At 41.7% G+C, this 23,982-nt stretch overlaps 1 protein-coding gene across 2 annotated transcripts; it reads right to left on the bottom strand.

Annotated features, from left to right (window-relative positions):
- Positions 1 to 2,454: 2,454 nt before the first annotated feature.
- On the bottom strand, positions 2,455 to 23,274 carry LOC108919256 (CMP-N-acetylneuraminate-beta-galactosamide-alpha-2,3-sialyltransferase 1-like). 2 transcript variants are annotated; one of them, XM_029248364.1, is made up of 8 exons: positions 23,181 to 23,274; positions 12,158 to 12,324; positions 10,882 to 11,581; positions 9,216 to 9,409; positions 8,746 to 8,925; positions 7,316 to 7,361; positions 3,660 to 3,779; positions 2,455 to 3,032 (listed from the first exon to the last, which is right to left on the bottom strand). In XM_029248364.1, exons 3-8 carry the CDS (start codon positions 11,149 to 11,151, stop codon positions 2,859 to 2,861), a joined length of 984 nt encoding a protein of 327 aa, XP_029104197.1. In that variant the 5' UTR covers positions 11,152 to 11,581; positions 12,158 to 12,324; positions 23,181 to 23,274; the 3' UTR covers positions 2,455 to 2,858. The 2 variants fall into 2 exon arrangements, with proteins under 2 accessions (XP_029104197.1, XP_029104198.1); XM_029248365.1 differs by lacking the exon at positions 3,660 to 3,779.
- Positions 23,275 to 23,982: the final 708 nt, after the last annotated feature.

Genomic DNA, 23,982 nt, shown 5'->3' with positions numbered 1-23,982 from the left:
ATTAACAATTTATTGTTTTAAATTCATGTACTAGTTGCTAAATGTACCATTAATAGCATGAGATATAAGATGTGACATTAGAAAAGCTAAACACACCACAACTCAATTTTAATAACGTTTCCATTAATGTATATGTGTCTGTGCCAGAATATTAGTTATATATTAGATTCTCCAAAAAAATAAGTAATATCACAATGAAAGGTGAAATTAAGGTCCTCGAGTATGCTGTACAATTTCCATACCAGATGATAACTTTTTCTTCTTGCATATTTTCCCCCCCGGTTTTCACTTCCACCTGTGGTGAGGGTAAAGGGTGGTCCATGATAAAACAGAACAGGGAGGTGTTTCCCTAACTGGGGAAAGTTACTGAGCTGCTTAAATTTGCATTATGTTCACAAAAGCCTGACGTGTTCTTGTCTGTCTTTTCTCAACATGTGTGTTGGTTGTGTAACATGGCTTGATGAAACACTGCCCATTGCTCTCTGTTGTCTGCTAAACAGCCTGAGATACAAAGAATTTCACTGTGCCCTGCGCTCTCTCCCAGCTCGTCTTTGCAACATTCACCTGCTCGAATTTGTCTGTCATGTTGTTGAAACTGCTACGCTCTTTTTTGAGGAAGCATTATTCAACATGTAGCGCTGTCACCTCACAGCACCTGGGCTTTTCGGACGTAGGCTGGAATCTCGCTCACTCTTTGTAGAGTGTTGTGTGCGTGCGCATAATGTGTGAATGGGTAAGTGATTCTGTAAGTGTGTGGCTTCCCTGTGATGGACTGGCATCCTGTCCAGGCTGTACCCCCCTCAGCCTTGCGCCCAGTGATTCTGGGATAGGGTCCGGACTGCTGGACAGACGGTTAATGAAAATGATGGATGGTTGGATTTTCTTACAAATGTTGCAAAATATTTGAGTCTGATCATTGTCATGCATAAAAAAACATTTTGGTGTGTTAATTTTAGGTCACATATTTTCTCCAGAAACCAACTCTGTCTTCGGCAAGACACACACACACACATTTTCAGAACCGCTTGTCCCATACGGGGTCATGGGGAACCGGAGCCTACCCAGCAACACAGGGCGTAAGGCCGGAGGGGGAAGGGGACGCACCCAGGACGGGACGCCAGTCTGTCACAAGGCACCCCAAGCGGGACTCGAACCCCAGACCCACCGGAGAGTAGGACTGCGGTCCAACCCACTGCGCCACTGCACCCCCCTCTCTTTGGCAAGAAATGATATTAATTCTACTCCTTCACATCAGGAATTTGCCCATGGATGTCAGAGAATGAATTAACTCTTATGTGGAGAATGGGTGTACACATATACAGTATATTACCTTTCATATGATGCACTATATATTGCCTCAGCTCTATGGAAGAAAAAACAAACAATAAAACAGAAGGCAATATTTCAGTGTATTTTTGAAACAGAAAATAAACAGTTTTTTTTTTTTGTCCAGAATTCTCATACCACAGTAAAAAAAAAAAAAAACTGAAAAGCGACACTGAGAAATTTACGTTCAAAAGCACATGACCTTGGTTGTTATCCTTACATAACAAGTTAAAATAAGTTTAACACAGTCTTTAGGAACTCCTTTAAGGCACTTAATACAATATAGAGACATACATTTTTATCGGGTGCTAATGGAATTTTCCATAAGAGCAGATAAAATACAAAGACCCCTCCCTTTCTTTTCTGTTTACCAGGCAGAGAAACTTCCAAAGCCACATGCTAGACCAACAACACTGGCTCTTCAGTATCGAAAACATAGATATTAAGTTGTGGTTGAACATGTTACATTTAACTCACAATAAACATATCAGGTAAAAAAGGTTTGTTATAAAGTGATAATGAAAAATAATCTGCTTTTAATAATCATTACATCCTTGATGGTTACACTTGGTATACCCTTTGAAAAAAATGTTTTAGAATTTACACTCACATTCAATAATTGTATATACGGCTTTTCCGTTCACAAATCACACGCTGTATTAAAATCCAACTTTAAAATTATACAATGTGTGCGTATAAACAAAAACGTTCAGAACTACAAATGCAGATTGTGTAACTGTTAAAGTTATTATTATTTAAAAAATTAAGGTTACTTCCCAGTTACATTTACATTTATTCATTTAGCAGACGCTTTTCTCAGGTGACGTACATCTCATAGAAAATACAATTTGTGCATTATGAGAAAGAGACATATTGTAACTGCAGATGTGTGACTCTTAAGTATAGTTTGTTTCCTTCACCATATGCACCGAAGTTCATCACACAAGTAGCTGCAGAAAACTTAACCAGAATATCACCGATTCCTAATCCTAATTTCCTAATCACCTTCCTAGTAGTTTTTTTTGACATACATATAAACATATAAACATGTACGTTACAGTTATCAAACAATGAGTTACAAACAGCCCTCCAGTCTCAGTTTATAAGTTGAAGAGCCAGTGTGATGAATTTTCACTCGTAATTCCTTTTTTCCACCTGTTATGATGAGAAAGTTAATAACCACAATTCAATGATCTTTCCATTATTTCGTTCTCAAGACTCTAAACAGGCCCACTAGATGATTGTATTACAGTTCAGTTGGAAGCAGTAGGAACAGAGGGTCATGAGGTTCATTCTCATTCAGAAAGGCCGAATTAAACAGTCCATTCTACTTCTATGAGGGTGACACAATTTAAGGCTGTGTTACTTTTTAACTCCATACAAACAATGCATTTTCATCTTATTTTATGCTGAGTAAAAACCTATGAGAAGATGTACTTATAGTGGAAATGTCAGTTTTGATAGATTGCATCAGCTTGAAATGTTGAAAGCACATTAAGGTCAGTCAGTGGTCCATGTGGTTAGTTAAGGTGTCATCTTCCCTTAAAAAACTTGACTTTGTGTTTGTCAACCAAAAGCATGGTGATATTGTACTCAAAGTTCCCATCATGCACTCCCGTTTGCCGAAAGGCATCGGCAAAGTAGTTTTTTTCCCAGTAGTGGTCCCAGTTCCCTTCTTTGTCGGCTCCAAATCCAAAAACACTCACCTAGACAAGTAACATTTAGAAAGTGTTAGACAAGGAACTGGGAGTCTTCTGAATGCATCACTGATTTGGTTTAGGGTTACATTAACAAGGCACAAGAGCACAATGTGCACCTCAGTCAACAAAAACAACAGTTTTTGAAATATTTTTCAGCTTTTTCAGTTTTTTTCATCTCTTCATGTCTCTCTGAATCCCACTCCTGCTGTTGTACCCTTGATTCAGGGCCTTTGAATCAAAATAGTAAAAATACCCTCATAAAAAATTGGTAAATCTTAAAATTGCTTTGTCTAACATTTATCTGACACTTTTCTCCAAAGCAACTTAGTTGTTTACCTGTTTAAACAGCTGGGTAATTTTACTGGAGCAATTTAGGATATGTACCTTGCTCAAGGGTACTACAGTTGGAGGTGGGATTCAAACCTGCAACCTTCAGATCCAAAAGCAGCAGTTCTAACCACTAGCTAACATCAGTGTGCATGAAGCTGTTTGTTAAATGAGAAAAAGAATAATAATAATAATAATAATAATAATAATAATAATAATAATGAAGCCACTGGATGTCAGGAAAACACAGCTCTGATAAGATCAGTGGAGGATCCCCTTGCGCTAGATATGTAAAAATGATCTTACTTGGTCACATATATGAATGGCAAACATTAAGGCAAGGAAGCCAGTGGAGGGATATCTCCCATGGTTCTCCAGCCAGTTATTGTAGACATATTTCAGGAAGGTAGGGCTGTATATTAACACCTGTGTGAAAACAAATCATTCCATGAGTGAGATTTGCCCGTGATGTTAACAGGGAATGATATTTAAAAAACCGAAATATACCTCTTAAAGTCATATTTGGTTATAGTCACCTCCCACTAGTAAGTTAATCATTTCCATCATTCCTGCTATGCCTGAGAAATATTTTTTCACTTTCTGCATAAAAGTAATAGGAAACTACTACAGGTAGTGATCATTAAATATCAGTAGTGATATTTAATATTTGTATTTATATTTGGGACAGCAGGAAAGAGCAGTTAGAGCTGTTGCCATTCAAGCTGAAGGTGCCCTGTATGAATGGGTAAATAGCTGAAAGACGATTGATGTTTAACGAATTGAACTGTCATCCTAGACAAAGGTATAAGTAATTTTACAAAAATGTTTAACATAGTAGCGCAAGGAGAGTATTTTTGTTACGTGATTGTTTTGTGCTGATGTCATGGCCGGTTATTATGACTTTAGGAGTAAGTACAGACTCAGCTCTCTAAGACAGCTCCTCACCAAAAACCTTGAGGGAAAAATGTCTCAATAAGTGAGAAGTTGGCCAACTGTAAGCTGTCAGAGAAATAATTTTTAGAAAAAATACTGTACACTTTAAAACTATCAGAAGGTGAAATGCTGTGACCATAAAACATTACATTTCAATTTCAAAAATAGGAATTTAGCAAAATGTAGCCTTTAGGTGAGAGGAGTTTGTACAGGTCTCTTTTTTCCACTGTTGGTGGGTCAAGATGGCAAGAAGCTTAATAAAGCAAATAAGAGCAGAGAAAATTTAGTTAAGCATGGTAATATGCCACTTTTTAAGTCACAGGAAGACCACCTTGTCCGCTTTTTGTTTTACCAAGTTAAGGAAGATCCTGGTTTGTTACAGATGGAAAGAGGACATACAGAGTAAATACATGTGTAAGTTTGTTAATTCCATTTAATTAATACCCCTGGCACTGGATTGTTTCAAGATGATCTGTGTGCAAAGGCAAGCTATTTAAAAAGAAATTCACTGCTGTATATTACTGTTTAGCAGCTATACTAATACTATACTAATAACTCTGACTTCTAAGCTACACCAGAGGCAACTATGTGCAAAATGTGTTATTAGCAGGCAACTTGGCTCTGTTCCTGGTAGGTCACACACTCAAAACAGTGTATTTAGAAAGTATTCAGACCCCTTCACTTTTTTTCACATTTTTTATGTTGCAATTCTATATTAAAATTATTTGAATTCATTTTTTGCCACATCATTGTAACATCATAAAATTGTAAGTCGATTTGGAGAAAACCGTCAGCTAAATGTGTAAGTACAGAAAAGGTGGGGACTGATTATATGGACCCCTGTAGGTATGCTGCTTGGGTGGCATGGTGGCATAGTGAGTAGCACTGCTGTCTCACAGCATCTGGGTGGTGTGAGAAGATGTGGGTTTGATCCCTGCTCAGTCTGTGTAGAGTTTGCATGTTCTCCCCATGTCTGTGTGGGTTTCTTCTGGGTGCTCTTGCTTTCCTCCCACAAGCCAAAGATATGCTGCTCATGTTCACCCATCGTGTGTGAGTGACAGCAAGAGTGTGTTGCACTAATGTATGGATTAATGACCCAGTGTAAGTAGTCTATCTAGCAGTGTAAATCACCTTGATGAATAAGGGCTGTGGGCTGATAACACTACATAGAGTTCACTGGAAGCTGCTTTGGACAAAAGTGTCTGCTAAATAAAGAAATGTAAACATCAGTCTACACCCAATCCCCAGAAAAACAAAGAAAAAACTGGATTTTAGACCTCTGAACTGACCTATACATACATATACTGACAACTGAAATATATTGACATAAGTATTCAGACCCTTTGCTATGACACTTGAAATTTAGCTCAGGTGCATCCCATTTCTATTTATCCTCTTTTGGGATGTTTCTACGCCTTGTTTGAAGTCCACCTGCATTAATTCAATTGATAGGACATGATTTGGAAAGGCACATGTCTGTCTACATAAAATCCCACAGATGACAAAGTGTATCAGAGCAAAAGTCAAGTGGTTAGACGATAAGGGCACCATATGGATATAAAAAAAACTGCATGAATGCTAGATTGTATAGAAAGACTTAGTTTTATTTTTTCACAGATTTCACACATTAGTTATATGTGGAACTAGACACGTACTTAGCCACTTAAACCTAAAGTCCTGGAGCTTAGAGGCACCAGTAACACACTATATGGCCAAAAGTATGCGGACACCTGAACATCATACCTATATGAGCTTGTTGGACATCCTGTTGCAAATGGATGGGCATTAAATATGGAGTTGGCACTCCCTTTGTGGCTAAAACATCCACTCTTATGGGAAGGCTTTCCTCAAGATTTTGGAGTTTGTCTGTGGGAACTTCTGCCCATTCAGCCAAAAGAACATTTATGAGGTCAGGTACTGATGTTGGATGAGAAGACCTGGATCGCAATCAGCATTCAAATACATCCCAAAGGTGTTCAATACGGTTGAGGTCAGGGCTCTGTGCAGGCAACTCATCTTCCTCCACACCAAACTCGTTAAACCATGTCTTTATGGACCTGGCTTTGTGCACAGGGGCACAGTCATGCTGGAACTGAAAAGGGTCTTCCCCAAACTGTTGCCACAAAGTTGGAAGCGCGCAATTGTCTAAAATACCTTTGTATGCTGTAGCAGTAACAGTACCCTTCGCTGGAAGTAAAGGCCTAGCCTGAGAAAGAGCCCCAGGCCATTATCCCTCCTCCACCAAACCTTATACTAAGCACTATGGATTCCAGAAGGTAGTGTTTTCCTGTCATCCACCAAACCCAGATTCATCCATCAGAGTACCAGCTAGTGAAGTGTTATTCATCACTCCAGAGAACACATTTCCACTGCTCCAGAGTCCTATGGCGGTGTGTTTTACACCACTCCAGCCGACGCTTGGCATTGCGCATAGTGATTTTAGGGTTGTATGCAGTTGCCGGCCCAGGGAAACCCATTTCATGAAGCTCCTGATGGATAGTTCTTGTGCTGATGTTGCTTCCAGAGGGACTTTAGGACTCTGTAGTGAGTGATGCAACAGAGTATACCCAATTTTACGTGCTTCAGCACGTGGCAGACACGCTTAGAGAGTTTGCGTGGTCTACCACTTTGTGGCTGAGCTGTGGTTGCTCCTAGATGCTTCCACTTCACAATAACAGCGCTTACAATCGACTGGGGCAGATTTAGCAGAGCAGACTGACGTATTGACTTGTGGCATCCTATAACAGTGCCACGTTTAAAGTTGCTGAGCTCGACCCATTGTGCTGGTAATGTTTGTCAATGGACATTGCATGGCTATCTGCTGGATTTTATAAACGTTACCAATGGGTGGGGCTAAAACACCTGAATGCAATAATTAGGAGGGATCTTCACATACTTTTGGCCACATGGTGTACCCGTTGTGCCACTGTGTGCCGTGGGCAAACGTAAATCCTCATATTAATAACGTACTGTACATATGAGAACACACCAAGTACCACAGTACTGAGCCTTTTTTCCATAGCACTCACCTTGTCCCTGTTGGCTGTTATCCTGGGCAAAACAGGCATATATGTCCTGTAGAAGAGAACACAGAGACATTACTGCGATTATATTTCCAGTACCTTTGTTAAACTCACCAAATTCTCTTAATAACATCTGACCAAATTGGTCTAGAATGCTGTTCAGTATTTATCATCTCTTAAATTATATTTTGTGGGAAAAGTTGGGCATATTAAACATAAGAAGATTAAAGAAATGAGCTTTTGTCAAGCTTTCTTTAGGAAATGTGCAAAATTTTCTAAATTAAATTTGTTTATAGTTCAAAAGACTTCATGAAAAATGCCTAATTAGCCACTCTTCAAGACCTTAAAAAAAAAAACAAGTAAGGAACTTGCTTTAACAACTTGCATAAATAACAAGTAATTGGTTTATCTGAAAATAATGCAATAAACGGAAACTAAAGAAGCCCTGTTTCTTAGATCTGTTCATGAACATCAAATCCATACCAGAATTCAATTAACAGCTCAATCAAGCACAATTTAAAGGCTTTGGGAAAATGTGGACGTACAAAATGGGTCCACGTATCAGGCTGAAAAACATCAATCACTCAGTCAATCAGCTGCTCATTTGATGAATAAGAGGAGCTTCATCAAATTATGGTTTTATCCTGGAATTCAGTTGGTGCTGTGCGGCTGTAGGAACCAAGCACCAAAAGCGGATGGTTCAGAAAGCTGGGCTGTATTTCGCTGCATGGAGCCTGGCACTGGACCACTGCACTTTATCTGGCTCTGAACAGGTCAGTCGCCTGTTGCTCTCCGAGTTTCTCGGCTTTAGCGCTGCGTGGGCTTCAGGCGTGTGCGCGACGCTGAGTTCGAACCGACAGCCCCCTTTGTGACGCAGTCAGCTGGAAAGATGCTGTGAGGACGTGGTGGCGTGGGCTCGAAGAATTCACAGCAATACGGGCAAATGCCACGTTATTGGAAAAGCAGAACAAGCAGCTGTGTTTCTTCAGTGCAGGATTTTGTGGCAGGACATTCTACACCCTTCCTTCAGAAAAGCCATAATCAAATACGTACACTAATCCCGGACGTGTGGACACAAGACACCTATCAAAAGCTCAAAGGAACCTGTTCCGGGAGAGTTTTACCACACAATATAAAACAGTTTGTCATATCAGTTGCCCCAGAATGTTCAATAACTAGTCTAAGAATGTTTCTTGTGTTGAGCAGAGCATAAAGGGAAAAAAAGCAGTCATGCAGAGAGAAGTAGGAGCCAACACAAGTCAATTCTGATGCCATAAAGTGGCAGGAAAACCTAATGTACACAGAGACATGCCGCTAGTGGTCACGGGGAAAGCCCAGGGCTCTGTGGCACTCTTTATTAGAAAGGTGGGTGCATCACCTGAGGTCCCATCAGAAATAGGAGACCAGAACATGAGCTCTGAGAGGGGATGACTTACTGCTTGATGGTGCCTGTAGTTAACGCACTTGCGATCCACTGTAGATCCAGGGTCTTAAAGGGGATCAGTATCAGGTTTGTGGTGTTCTCCAAGTGTCTGGCGCTTTCGGGGTACATGAGGTGATGTGTGGTTCTTCTGCCGACGTCCTTCTCAAAGCCGATGGTGGGAGCCTCGTTCATCCTGTGACACATGAAGAGACTTTAAAAACCGCCTGTAATTCCATAGTACAACACCACTGTGGATCACTGATCTCCTTTGAAAGAACTGTCTAAACACGACGCAGCAAAAGAACACCGAATGCTGCACAGCACTGAAAAATCAAAGCAATTATTCATTTAGAAATGAAGGTAAAAATAATAATTCTTAATATTCTGCACGGTCGTAGACAGTTAATTTCTTACTATCTTATTTACACCATTTATGCATCTTCATTTCTTTGCTGTACTCAAATAAAGCACGAGTCATTTCACCTTATGATGAAATCATTTGAGTCGATGAGAGTGCCATAATTTGATCTTTTGAGGTTCCCCGAGTTGCCTACTACAGCGCAGGTTCTACAGCGGAGGGGTCCCAGGTCCATGTACCACTGGACATTGGGGATGATCTGAAATAGCGTCTTCACCACCATGCTGAAGTTGGCTGGATCTGTTTCTGACTGGAGCTGCTGTTGAGAGGCAGCAGAGGACCAGATAAATTCGGGTGAAGCAGACCCTCCTTCTTTGCTCTTATGGAACCCTAAAAACCACCCAGAAAGTTGAAGAAAAAAAAAAATTCCCTGTAGGTGATTATAATAGCGCTGTAATTTCTGTGCACCCCGCAATTCTAGTCAACTAAGGATCTTACTGTGGTACTCTTGAACAAGGTACTTAACCTGAAAAGCAGAGGTAAAACTGTATGGGAAAAAACAGCTACAGTGTTAGCTAAGTAATAAAATCCAGTGGAGATCCCCAACATACATGCCATGTTCCCAGCTTCCGTTTTCCGGAAACTGTGCAAATGCATCTTTCAGATTTGGCCGCTTTGCAGGAAACTCGTGGGTCGTGCGAATCCCCCAGACGGTGTTGTATCAAAGCTCAGTTTGAAATGCTTCCTTTGAAATGGAAAGCGACAAGGCCAAAGCGTGCTGTAATTGGGCTCAATTCTCCACTTGGACATGCTAGTTACACCACATGCTGCTAAACCACACTTTAGGCCTCTTGTGCTTTTGATCCTGCCACCTCCAAAGAATCTCCGGGCTTTCATTTATATAATTAATTAATTTTTAATAATGGAGTCATGTTTTAAACACTCCCGAATACAGCCCAGGGAGTACAATTAATCTACAAGAATATGTTTCTCGCTGTCTTCTAAAAAGGCCAGCTCTTGAAACTTTGATGTTTAATAACAAAAAATAACATTAATTTAAAGCTCACTAAAAGCCATTTTCCACTGTTAAAGATTATCCCTGGAAAACACAGGCTCTTTGTACAGAGTTCTTTTCTTGCACCACTGTTTAATGTACTCCACTGATCTGTATTTTCAGCTGGATTTAAAAATGTAAGCTCTGGACTCATTTGTGCATGTAAGTGACATTAAGGTAGCGTGAAACACGGTGAGTGGAAATTCTTATGTGTCTAGTCTAAGATCTAAATTCTGAATGTATTTTTAGACGATTCTCATCTTCTTTTCTAGTTCTGGGGACAGGAGCAGTAATGCAGACAACAGTTTGGAAAGTTTTTCAGTTATGTTCCTGACAATTCTCCGAAAGCAACTTACAATGTTCAGTTACAATACATTATGAAGCCAAGTTAGAATAGCCTAAACCAGTTCTGTACAGAAAAAGGTTGTTACTACTAGGTATCTACTTTTTAACTCAGCAAACAAGACCATGCAACCAAAGACTAAGTGCTCAAAATGTAAATGCAAAGAATTTTAGTCCTGATAAATCAAGGTCTTAAAGAGCTTAAGGTGGTCATTTAACTTGCTACAACTTCTGGGAAGATTTGTTACACACAATTCAATGCTGAAACTTCTGAACCATAACCCTAAGTTCTAGAGCATTTTCAAGCAGTAAGCAGTTTCTCGTAAACTTAGTATTAAATCTGGCCCTTATTACTTTTATACTGTTAGGAGGTGAAGTCTGTGGAGGATACTTACCAGCCACCACCTGTAGGTATCTTCAGAAAGCAGGATATTTTTCTCAGACAGCACTGGTGATATGGATTGGTTGAAACGCTCACTGAACCAGTTGTCATACTTATCGGCGAGACACTCGCCACAGGCACACGTTCTTTTGGGGGAAAATAGAAATTTGAAAAAGTACAGCCATGGAACATGACAAACGTACATGAAAAAGAGTGTAGCGAGTGTGACGATGAACAGCAACACAGCAAAGATTCGGCTTTTCCTACGCTTCAAGACAAACATTTTGTGAGTTTCAATGCCGCAGCAGAGCACCAACTGAATGCGTGATTGAGAGTTTTTCCATCTGCCAGAAAGTGCATGACATATTCACTGCTCACGCGTGTTTAGAACAGCAGCAAAAATTGTAATGTGAAGCACCCCATTTTGGGGATCTTGGGTGTCCAGGATGTAATTATATATTTAAAAACTATACAACTGATGTAGAAGAAAGATTGCTTTAAAATAAGCATTCAATAACACTTCTTTCCCCGTACAAATATGTCTCTCCAAAGCTGACATACAAATCCATTGGTCAGTATGAAGTTTTTTGACAAGTCATTATTCTTTCTTGCTGGATTTAGTCTGTCTGTCAATCAGACATGAAGACACGCAGCTTTCCTTCTTCCAGGTGTTGAAGTGTTACATAAATCTCTCTTTCCTCATAGTCTTCCACCTAAAAGAAAGGAATTAATAAATATTTATATCTGCCAAAGGGCAGGAGAGGATAATGATGTGGCATAACTGCTCGGCAATGAGGCGGCAACAAAAACTGAAGCTGATACTCTAGTTTACATTTACATTTATTCATTTAGCAGACACTTTTCTCCAAAACAACACACAAGTCAGAGAAATCAAAAAATACATTTCACCAGCAGATGGAGAGATTCTACCTGTGATGATTAGAAGGAACACAAGAATATTCAAACAAGAAATTAAATGCACAGTAATTTCAAAACACAAATTACTCCAAAAAAGTAAAATTTCCTCAAAAATGTACCTAAGGACAAGTTCTGGAGTAAATGTAACTTGGTACCGCTGAGCGGCATTGCCTAGTCAGCACCTGCTAGGAAGGCACTGGCATTTTATGACTTCCACCAGTCCCTGGCCCCATCATGACAGCTTAACATTGTGATAATGTTTTAACACCTTGTGGCACATGAGGGGGAACTTCTGCAAGTGTCACAACCCATGTGTACTGGAAGTTGAAAGTGTAGAGGGTGAACAGGGAGGGAGGGAGGGAATACTGTACCCTGTACCCTGCGGTGTACCCTTGCTCCTCTCCACCACGTTAGAGACACAGTCCTGAAGCCTGACAAGCCGTGGTCTGCCTGCTAGATCCAGGACACCGCAGATGCATCCACAGTCATTTTGATGAGCTTGTCCCTCAGCTGGAATGGCCGTATGGTATTGAAGGCACTAGAGAAGTTTAAAAAAAAATAAATAAATAAAATCCTTACTGTGCTGCCAACTTTCACAAGGTGGGAATAAGCCCCATGGAGTTTATAGATCATTGCATCATCTACATCACTCTGGGTCTGATAAGCAAACTGCAGGGGGTCCAGATGGTCTCTCACAAGAGGTCTGATGGGACCAACATTTGAAGTCAGGGAACTAGGAGATTTCTGGCTTTACTTCTGGAGCCACCAGTGCCACACCGAGTTTGTGCTTCAAAGCTCACCAACATGTAACTGCCCCAGCTGAGACAACTTTACTTTGACTTGCAGTTAAGCGATCCTGTTTAGTTTAGTTAAGAGGTGAGGAAAGCTAATCCTTGTAATCCACGTTGTACAGTTGGTTTTTGTTCCAACTCTGAATTCTGAATTATACAGCTTTAATTCTGATTTTGTCTGAATGCGTAACTCATAAAACAGCTTTGGAAGAATGCTCAGTAAAGCAAGGCAGGACTGATAATCTTCCTGCATTGCTCTTGTGTATGCATCGTCAGTAGTGAGAATGACATAATAAAATTTTTTTTTCAATTATTTTTGTAATTTGCTATATAATTTTACACAGCAGCCACAATTTCTGCAAGAATGCTGCTGTTTTGTCTGGCAAAAAAGGGGAAATTATCACTGCACTCTTCTCTACCTATACACACACACAGACACACACACACACACACACACAATGTCTACAACTGCTTGCCCCAAGGGGGGGTCGTGGCGAGTTGGAGCCTAACTCAGCAACACAGGGCGAAAGGCTGGAGAGGGAGGGGACACCCCCAGGACGGGACGCCAGTCTGCTGCAAGGCACCCCAAGCAGGACTCAAACCCCAGACCCACCACAGAGCAAGCCCCAGCCAAACCAGTTGTGCCACCGCACGCCCTCCCTCTTCTCTAGTAACAGTGAAAATACTTCTGTCTGAATTAACAGTTACAGCAGAACTGCTTGATTCAAGGTCCTGAGAAGCACAGTCCCGCCTCTCCTTATACCTCTCAGAGCACTGAAAGTCAGTTAAACGTGTTCAGTCAAGACTATAAGTTGGATGGGGCGATTCAAGGTCCAACTGGAATAGCTGGCTCATCAAGACTATAGTTCAGTGGCCCTGGTGTAGAGGTGCCAGCAATAAATTCCAAGCTCCAGTCTAAACTCATATAGATCTGGGAGACTCTGCCACCCCTCATCACCCATTCTTCTGCTCCTTGACTGTACCATCTACACCTCATGCATGCATTACTTACAATATCCTGGCTACTCTGTAAACAGCAGTTCCTTTGCAAATTTCTGATGAATATGTCATACAAATACTTACATATTTGACAAAGGAGTGTAATCTTATATTTAAGGGTGGGACTGCAGTGCTCTTTTATCAGTGCAAACAACATTTCTGAGCTGTCATACATGCCATTTTGAAAAACAGTGTTTGCCAAGTGACTGCAGGTCATTTTATTTGGCTGTGTCCATAGTTCTTGACGAGTATCTTCCTTGTTCGTATGAGGAGTTTTGAAATAGTAAATCTGCACTTTAATAATTCCCTTGAAAGGTTTTTCAGTGTCAGGGAATTCAATCAGAGAAGTAAGTAGCAGTATAGAACAGACTGGTGTAATGGAAAAAAGGTCAGCACTTCCTTCAAGACAAAAAAATGGCTCAGACCACAGACACGATGAGCTCACCAACCGCTTTGCAGTCATTTTCATATGCATTTCTGCAGACAGAGAAAATGTGCAGAAACCAGTGGCTATTGGAATCCACTGCTGAGAACCATGTTTTAGAATTCAGAAGATCACTCACCACTGCTGTCAGCAGAAAGTCAGAGGTACACCTAGCTAGAAAGACTTAACTCAGTTCCCCTCATATTATATAATTTTTATAGTGTTCGTCAGTCTCTGTCCTTAATACAAGATTGCTTGAAAAATCAGAAACACAATTAAATAACTAACACTAACAATAATGATGATTATTGTTATAAAAATGTATATATATCACAGCTTACCACGCACACACAATTAATGTGGACATCAGATACTTCTGCATCAGTACTAGGGTTCAAAGACATCAACATGGATAAAACAAAGAACCCAGAGGACAAGGCAAATATGAAAAAACTTTAACCGGAAAAAGGAGTTGAAAAATGCTGACCACTGTTGTACCTATGCTAAAAAGCCAGTGTAAGGGTCTTGATATTGATCTTTTCACTCAACTGAATGAAAAGTCTGAAGGCAATCTTGCAGGAAGACACCCAGCATCAAAATAAAAAGTCTGATGATAAATCTATGTATGATTTATATTCATGTTTTAGATATCAAAGTTAATAGCTTTGATGGATGCTGACTTTCCAAGAAAAAATGGACTGAATAAGAAAACTGCTAATAAAGACTGAGGGATACTCAACTGATAATATCTATGCTCTGCTGAATTATCTAATCAGTCTTTGTTCTTGAAATTCATAGAGAATTTCCTCTTTATTTTTCTGGAAAGTTAGTTTACATCTACATTTATTCATTCAGCAGAAGCTTTTCTCCAAAGAGACATACATCTCGTAGAAAATACAATTTGTGCATTATATTAGGAGAAAGAGACATAGCTACAGATGTGTTATTCTTAAGTACAGTTTGTTTCCTTCACCATATGGACCGATGTTCATCACACAAGTGGCTGCATAAAACTTTACCAGAATATCGACAATTCCTAATCACCCTCCTAGTAGTTTTATTCTTTTTTGATATCAACAAACATTTATGTTAAACTGTAGGAGTAGCAAGTGTAAAGGATTGATCCAAGCATGATCATGAACATTTATACCTTACAGGCGTGAACATTTATACCTTGCATGAACTTAAGAGATGATGGACAAAGTGAGTCCAGAAGATATGAGTTTTAAGACCTTTTTTAAATGTGGACAAAGATTCAGCAGTTCTGAGTGAGAGGGGGAGGTCGTTCCACCACAATGGAGCCAAAACCAAGAACCTCCATGCTTCACCTTTCGTGCGTGGGACCACCAAGCAGGCAGATGTGGAAGAGCGTAGCAGTGGGGGGTAGCGAATTATCAAGTTTTGTAGATATCTGGGGGCAGTTCTATTGATGCATTGTAGGCTATAACCAGGGTCTTAAATTTGATCCGGGCAGCTATAGGAAGCCAGTGCAGAGAAATGAGTAGAGGAGATACATGCGAACACTTCGGCAAGTCAAACACAACACGGGCAGCAGTGTTCTATATCAGCTGTCGATGTTTGATGGGAGTAGCAGGAAGGCCAGACAAGAGAGAGTTGCAGTAGTTCAGACAGGATTTTACCATGGACTGGACAAGTAATTGTGCAGAGTCATAAGGACGGATCCTGCGAATGTTATGCAGAATGTATCTGCAGGTCCGGGTTGAGACTTCAATGTGCTGAGAGCAAGACAAACTTCAGTCAATCATCACTCCGACTCTTAGCTGAGGAGGTAGGCAAAATGAGTGAGTTGTCCAGTTTGGCAGAGAGATTGTGACAACAAGACAGGCCAGCTGGGAGGTGTAGGATCTCTGTTTTGGAGAGGTTGAGTTGGAGGTGGTTATCAGACATCAATGCAGAGATGTCCGACAGGCAGGCAGCAATTCACGCGGAAATGTCTGAAGCTCCAGGTGGAAAGGAGAGGAAGAGTTGGGTATCAATCAGTGTAGCAGTAGTATTTGAATATATGGGAGGCAATGACAGGGCTGAAGGAGGAGGTGAATATCGAGAAGAGCAGAGGACCCAGTACCGAGCCCTGTGGGACACCAGTTGAGACAGGCAGAGGGGAAAAATGATAGCCCCGCCAGACTACTTGATAGGATCTGTCAGATAGGTAGGACTCAAACCATCTCAGTGCTGTTCCTTTGATCTCAAGGAGGAGAGGGAGGCTGTTTTGGCCAAATGGAGAGCATCAGACACTGCCAGGAGCGTTGTCTCCATGGAGTGACCAACTTTGAATCCAGATTTATATCCGTCGAGGAGATGGTTCCAGGTAAGGAATTCAGAGAGCTGATCACAGGCCCCTTGTTCTAGAGTTTTAGACAGAAAGGAGAGGAGGGAGACTGGCCTATACTTTTGGACCATTACGATTCAGAGAGGATTTCTTTACCAGAGGTGAATGAGAGCAGTTTTATAGGCAGATGGAAAGCAGCCAGAAGAGAGCGAGGAGTTGATGATCTTAGAGATGAAGGTGGAGAGCTGCGGGAAGATGGTCTGTAGGAGTGAGGACGGGATCAGCTCTAGCGAGCAGATGGTGGGTCTGTGTTGATATCAGGAGGTCGGAGACTTCAGATTCTGAGAGTGGCTTAAATACGGAGAGCATGTCTTTGCAGAGAATGGGGGGCGTGGTGGCACAGTGGGTTGGACCGGGTCCTGCTCTCCGGTGGGTCTGGGGTTTGAGTCCCACTTGGGGTGCCTTGCGACGGACGGGCGTCCCGTCCTGGGTGTGTCCCCTCCCCCTCCGGCCTTACGCCCTGTGTTACCGGGTAGGCTCCGGTTCCCCGCGACCCCGTATGGGACAAGCGGTTCAGAAAGTGTGTGTGTGTCTTTGCAGGGAAGTCCAGTGCGATCAGGGCAGGGTGATGGTGAGAATTTGTCTGCGATTGCATTGACTTTGTCCATGAAAAACAAAGCAAAGCCATCAGCAGTGAGAGAAGGAGGAGGGGGCAGCGGAGGACACAGCAGAGATGTGAAGAGTCTGTGTGGTTTTTTTGTTGCAGACTGTTGTTTTAGATGAGGAGACAGCAAAATGAAAAGTAGCTAAGAGTTGTTTGCAGACATCCAGGTCTGTGCGAGTCTTGGATTTACGCCATCGTCACTCTGCAGCCCGGAGTTTGGTCCTGTTTGTACATAATCAGTCAGCCATAGGGTGGTACTGGAGCGTGCTGGTCTAGAAGATGGTGGACAGAGAGAGTCAAGAGAGGAAGAGAGGGTAGAGAATTGTGTAACAGAAGGGAGAGCAAAGGCAAGGCAGGAATGTGAGAGATATTTTAAGTTACGGTGGAAGGTAACAATGGGTGGAGAAGGAGAGGGATTAGTGGTGAGGAATTGTTAGAAAGATGAAGAAATGATTGGAGAGATGGAGCAGGGTAACAGAGAGGACAGGATAGGCACAGTTATGGGAGAAGACAAGGTAAAGGTAATTGCCAGCTTTGTGGGTAGCAGGGGACAGGGACAGGGAGAGGTCAAAGGACTGCAGGGGCAGCAAAATGCCAGTTGCATGAATGTCCTTGACATGCAGATTGAACTCACCCAGGAGAATCAACAAAGCGTTGTTCCCTCGGAGAGAGCTCAACAAGATGTTGAGGTCATCCAGGAAGCAGCTGGGAGGCCCAGAACAACCACGAGTGATTGGGGCAGTGATAGAGACAACAGAGTCAAACCCACTCCACAGGAAACAGTACATACATACATACATACATCATCTGAACCGCTTGTCCCATATGGGGTCGCAGGGAGCCGGAGCCTAACCCGGCAACACAGGGCGTAAGGGGACACACCCAGGACGGGACACCAGTCCGTCGCAAGGCACCCCAAGCGGGACTTGTATTAGATCCTTATGTGTCTCACATGCTTCTCTATTTATACGTCATTGCATATACTCCTATAGCAAAACATCTTGTCGCATGTAGTTGAGGAATATGTACAAAATGGGGACAACATACATATAAACATTTATGAATACAGCACAACTAACCCTAACCAATTTAAATGTTGGTTTATTCTAAAATCTCCATGCAAATACTTTTTTACTTTTACAGTTTCTGACATTTTCATGAAGAACCATTAGCTCAAAGCAGTTAAATCCTGACGGTAAACTGAACTTTTAGCTGTTTTAAATAGGCCAAAAGTTTTTATTTATCTAAGTCTCAGCTGATCTGAACATCCAGACAACTGGCATTAAGTATGTCAGGGGTAATAAGAGGTTGAATGCTCTCATTTAACAACTTGCATCCTCCGGAGAGATCAGGCGTTTACTTACAGTGTTGGATATTTTTAAAAATAAACTTAACACTTACACTTCAGAGTTTTTAAATGCATACTACCATATTCAAATCACAGTCATGGATATTGAAACCAATATAAACTAATAAATAGCAGACATTATGTTCCTGCCTTTTCTCACACTACCACTGGAACCTATGGGAAACAGTAAAAACTAGCTGTAAAATATGATATGCTGAAAAGAAAAAACTGACCAGCGTCTATTATTTACCAAAATCCTGATTATGCTTATTAGACAACTGCATGTAAAGAAAGTCACAGAGTCATAAAAAATTCAAGGAAATTGTTCCCAGATTTGTTTTCTGAAGAAACATTTTACAGATTCTGGCCCACACTATTTCCTCCACTGCAGACCCATCACTAAAGGAGACTAAAATTATTAAGACTGAAATATTACCACTCAATACAGAACACAATGGAGCCCATGTATGACTTTCAAATCTGCAATTTACTTATTAGCTGATGCTTTTTGCCAAAGTGATTACAATTGATTACCCATTTATACAGCTGAGTAATTTCAGCTTTGCACTTTTGGGTAAGTATTTTGCTCAAGAGTACTACAGCTGGAGGTGGGATTTGAACCTATAATCTTTGAGTCCACACGAGCAGCTGCCCCTTACTCATTTTCCGAGAATAAAATTAGCTACTCAGGGTTTTTAATTAAAGAAGCCTTCTGAGTTTTTTAAATATTAAATTGCTCTTGCTATTTTACTTTAGATACAATATGTGACTAGGCTTTCAGCAACACCTCAATGAATTGGCAACCTGTTGTCTCTGCTCACTACCAGTACTTCAGTGTCACGTTACCATAGTTTTTCTGCCCATTTTTTATTTTTTAAATGCATGTCAGGTTGATTCAAAAATATTCAAACATATTTTTCGATGTTATTACTGCCAAAGGATGTTTTACTGATTACTATCAGTAAAACGTCCATTGGATTTGAATACTTTACCAGCCTTGACTGTGAATGTTTAAGTAACGCATACAATGCTGACAAGAAGAAGTGCAATTGTTTGTGTGATATTAGTTTAAGAACATTGTGTTTGTCATTTATTGTGACTTAGTTCAAAGTTAGACCATATTTTATCAGCAATTAATGCAGAAATCTAAGTAATTCCAAAGGGTACACAAAATTTTTCTTCCAACTTTATCAATAGTCTATTTAAAAAAAAACTCAGTGTGCAGTAAATATTTAATAGCAACATTCAGCAAACATTGTGAAAAATACACTGAAGAAAGGCTCAAAACCTCTTCTTAGTCTAGCTACTCCACTATAAGGAACATGCACGCATTTAGCTGATGCTTTTCTCCAAAGCAACTTACAATGTTAAGGTTATAGTTACAAGCTTACCATTATTTATCCATTTATTCAGCTGTGTAATTTCACTGGAGCAACTTTAGGATAAGTACCTTGCACAAGGATCCAAAGGCAGTAACTCACTAGCTGGTAGTCACTACACTACCAGCTGCCCCCTGCTTATTTGCTTGCAGTTACTTAGTCTGTTTATATTTACGACTTTCTATCCCTGCATGTGAGGGGCATGGTGGCGAGGTGGGTTGGACTAGGCCCTGCCCTCCGGTGGGTCTGGGGTTCGAATCCCGCTTGGGGTGCCTTGCGACGGACTGGCATCCCGTCCTGGGTGTGTCCCCTCCGGCCTTCCGCCCTGTGTTGCTGGGTTAGGCTCCGGTTCCCCGTGACCCCCCGTATGGGACCAGCGGTTCTGAAAATGTGTGTGTGTGTTTCTGAGTTTAACTTAGTTAAACTCAGAAATAAGTTATTTAAATGTGGTACGACAGAAACCAGTGTCAGACAATCAAGAGGAGGAAATAAAGTTAAAGAATGAATAGTATGTAAACAAATAACTGCAGAAAGCAGTTGTCTCTTATACAGCTCTGCCGGTTATAGTGTTTAATGGGGAAAATTATCATTACAGCACATTATTGTTGGAGCAAATGAACCATTTTTCCAGATTATTCCTTAAAGTAATCAGCAAGAAGGGCACATGATGAAATCTAAATTAAGAACACTGTGATTTTTTCAACTTGAAACACTATTGCCTGTTTAGGATTTTGAATCCCAACACGAATCATTACTACATAACTGCAAATGCAGACATGACTTATGACCAGCCTGGCACCAACGGTCCTATATTATTCATTTATCTAATGAATTGGATATCCAGTTTTCACAGATAGCAATTAATACCCACTAATTATGAATATTTCATAAAACACAAACTGAAACTTAACAAAGACTATATAGTATTTAAGAAGCTCTGTAAATGTTGCTCTTTGTTTCAGATACAATAAATATTGCAAGAGTAGGCAAGTCATCACAAAAGTTTTGTTACGAAACAATGTGATTTTTACGTTTTACTGGCAAGGTTTTACTATATATACTTAAATTGCTGAATCCTTTGGCTTGACGAATATGAGCTTAATAAACAGCAAAATGTTATGTGCACTCTGCATTATTTTACTGTCACTTTTTTAATATTTAGTACAGAGAGAAGCAAGTTTCACTATCCTGACATCTAAATCTTAACTCTCGTCATTAATTATAGCTATCAACTTGCACTTTCTTTTTTATTATGTAATTTCTGCACTGTTTTAGAAAGAAAAAGATATTTCCTTTGATATAAGTCTAGTTTGAATGTGAATACATAAAGCTTTTCTTTTTTTCTTTTTTCTTCTTTCTCTTTTTTTTTTTAAAAAAAGGGGGGGTTTTAAAAGAACCATTTCTCTCCACTGATACATTAGAAGTCCTCCGAGAACCTTTTTCAAATGCCACAGGTGTAGTTATGAACTCCCTCAATGCGAAGAGGCTCCTCCAGGAACACTCCATTTCTAAAGCGAACCCCACGGTGTCTTTTTGAACCGTGCGAGAACTGATGCTTCTAACAGTGTGAGTCAGAACCTAAGATATTTAGGCACTCGAACCCATGTGTGGGGAAAAAAGCGCTCTCTATTATGCCGTGCGTGTTTAAGGACAAATCAATGTCCATATTGTCCAGCTGATCCCCTGTAGAAGGACACATGAGGTCTATAAAGGCCTCCATTTCTCCACTAGATGGAGGTAAAAGTTAAAGAGCCTCACATGTGCAGCTATATTCATATTCTGCTCTTTTGGAGAAATGAACAGTTTTTACTTAGAGTGCGAGTGTGTAAGTGAGAGTGTTTCATTGCTGTGCTATACAGAAGGGTGAATGGCTGTAGGGAGTTTACTGTAAGTAGTGTATCTAACACATCACCTTGGATAAAGGGGTCAGTTAAATATTACTTAATTATAGTGAGTCACTTCATATGAAAAAAAAAAAAGTCATTGCATTCAATAATAAATGCACAGATCTGTGCTTTTAAAAATCCAACCGATACATTGTACCATGCACAAGTGAGCAAAATAAAAGTATAAGAGCAGCTTAGATGAAAAATGCAGTCTCGATGAAAAGCTGGGATGAAAAATGCGAAAAGGCTTACGTTTTAGACGAAGAACTCGTATTTTAGTGGGCAGTTAGAGAAAACAATGCAGGTACCCACGAAGCATTACCTCGGAATTCTCCTTGAGCAGGATTCACAGAGATAGTCTGAAAAACGTGGCCAAAGAAAGAATAGTTGCCAGATACTATATTTATATACTTTAAACCCAAATACTGCGCCCTGAATGTAAGGGAACTGTGTGGAAAGTCATAGAGTGCTCACGTTTACACTTCTTGCTCGCCGCAAGCGTTGAAATTCTTTCAAGACTAAATATTTGTTGGTATTGTATGGCTGACTTGTTCTTTATCCTTCTGCTCTGTGTGTGTACAGTGTGTGTTTTACACGTATAAATAATAATGTAATGTGTGCTTCCTCAGACTCCAGCCAGCTGTGCTCTCTGCTTACTTCTCTTCTCACACGACGAGCAACAGGCTGCATTTTTCATACCCATCTCCCCCAGTGTTCAGCGTTTAACGTACATATTTGATATTCCGAACATATATAGTTATACAGTAATAAACCTCTTCTAAATTAATGTTCTCTTTTCGGGTCTCTGCTGACTGACTGACTGACTGACTGGAGTGGCTGGTTGGTTGATCGATCGATCGACTTATACAACAGCTCGCGTCTCTGACGTGAAAATGTACATACGATACGAGACGAGCGCGTTTTTTTCTTAATAAACCACTGCGAATATCACGGCTCGAGCGACAATCCCCAGCGACGCGTGGAGGTGAAACGGATCAGATACTAACTGCCGGGTGTTTCTAAGCTCCGTTTTACGCCACGGAGACGTCGGGAGCGGAGCTCGTCGCTTCCACGCGCCCCCCACTCCCGCGCGCCGCGCTCGTACGTTCATGGAGGAAGAGAGCAGCACGAGCAGCTGTGTGTCCTGCGCTCACACGTTTTCTGGGTGCGAGTGAAGCCTGGGCGAAACAGGGTAAACCGTGCGGTGTCGCCTCTCATCGCCCCGCCCGCGTCCACCTCCGCCTTTTTAAACTAAGTGCAAGTGTGAGAAAGTGCGCGCGCGCCGCCCGAAAGCCCGGTCGCCTCAGCCGCCAGCCGCTTTCCCCGTCACACCTTCTGTCACATCTCCACGCGTCGTCCCTGTTGTCACTCCGCCTCGCACTTCCACACACACAGGAGAGCAACCATAGCGCTCTTCGAAGACAGTTTCCTTTTTTTCCGCGTTACGCACCAAGCCCCCGCGTGCGCCCGAGAGAGGACGCGCTTTTGCCGCGTCATTTTTCCATAACATAATAAACGGACTCGGACGAAAGTGAGAAATACATGATTCATCGGTGTGCCGTAGACAACCCGCCCGTATTATACGTGCAGCTCCCACACGGACGGTGACTTACTTCCACTGCTGCCGGGCCGTCCGCAGCCCACTTGCGAAAATGTCACCAGTTCCACCAGCTCCTCCGCGCGCACAAAGTGGGCTCTTTCATTGTTTCCAGAGCCGCACGCGCATCCACCCCCAGCGACGACAGGTGCGCGCTCGCTCCCCTGTCAAAAAACACGCACGCCCCCGGCGCGTGCGGCGCGGTGCGGCGCGGTGCCGTGCGGCGTGCTTCGGTCTCCCCGCTCGTTCGAGGTGGAGCCTCCAGCCTCTTTTCACGGCGATTACGAGTCTATTAGCCTCCCGTACTTGTTTTAATGCACTACCCCCCACCCCCCACCGCCCGTATGCAGCCACGTGGATCGCGGAGGCAAAAATCGCGACGCCCCGTGAGCGGCTGAATAAATGGAGCCGCATGTGGAAGTGCTCAGTTTGTGTCCAAAACGAACATCATCAGCTGGCAAATCGCGAAAACGGGCCATGGCATAAAGATTCAAAGAGTCCAACAATAAAGAGGCGTTTTTGTTGCCTTATCTAGTATGTATATGTGATTGCAGTACTACTACTACTACTGACAGTAATAATAATAATAATAATAATAATAATAGTAACAAATGTATTTCTTAAGATGGGGTGTGGTGGTGCGGCAGGTTGGCCGGGTCCTCTTCTCTGGTGGGTCTGGGGTTTGAATCCCGCTTGGAGTGCCTTCTGACAGACTGGCGTTTGTCCCCTCTCCCTCCGGCCTTGCACCCTGTGTTGCCGGGTTAGGCTCTCCACGACCCCGCTCAGGACGAGCGGCTTCAGCCAATGTGCATGTGTGT

Source organism: Scleropages formosus, chromosome 23 (genome assembly GCF_900964775.1).
Source record: "Scleropages formosus chromosome 23, fSclFor1.1, whole genome shotgun sequence".
Classification (NCBI taxonomy): Eukaryota; Metazoa; Chordata; class Actinopteri; order Osteoglossiformes; family Osteoglossidae; genus Scleropages; species Scleropages formosus.
Note: the sequence above shows the minus strand (reverse complement) of the source record. Positions and strands in the feature narration are given on the sequence as shown.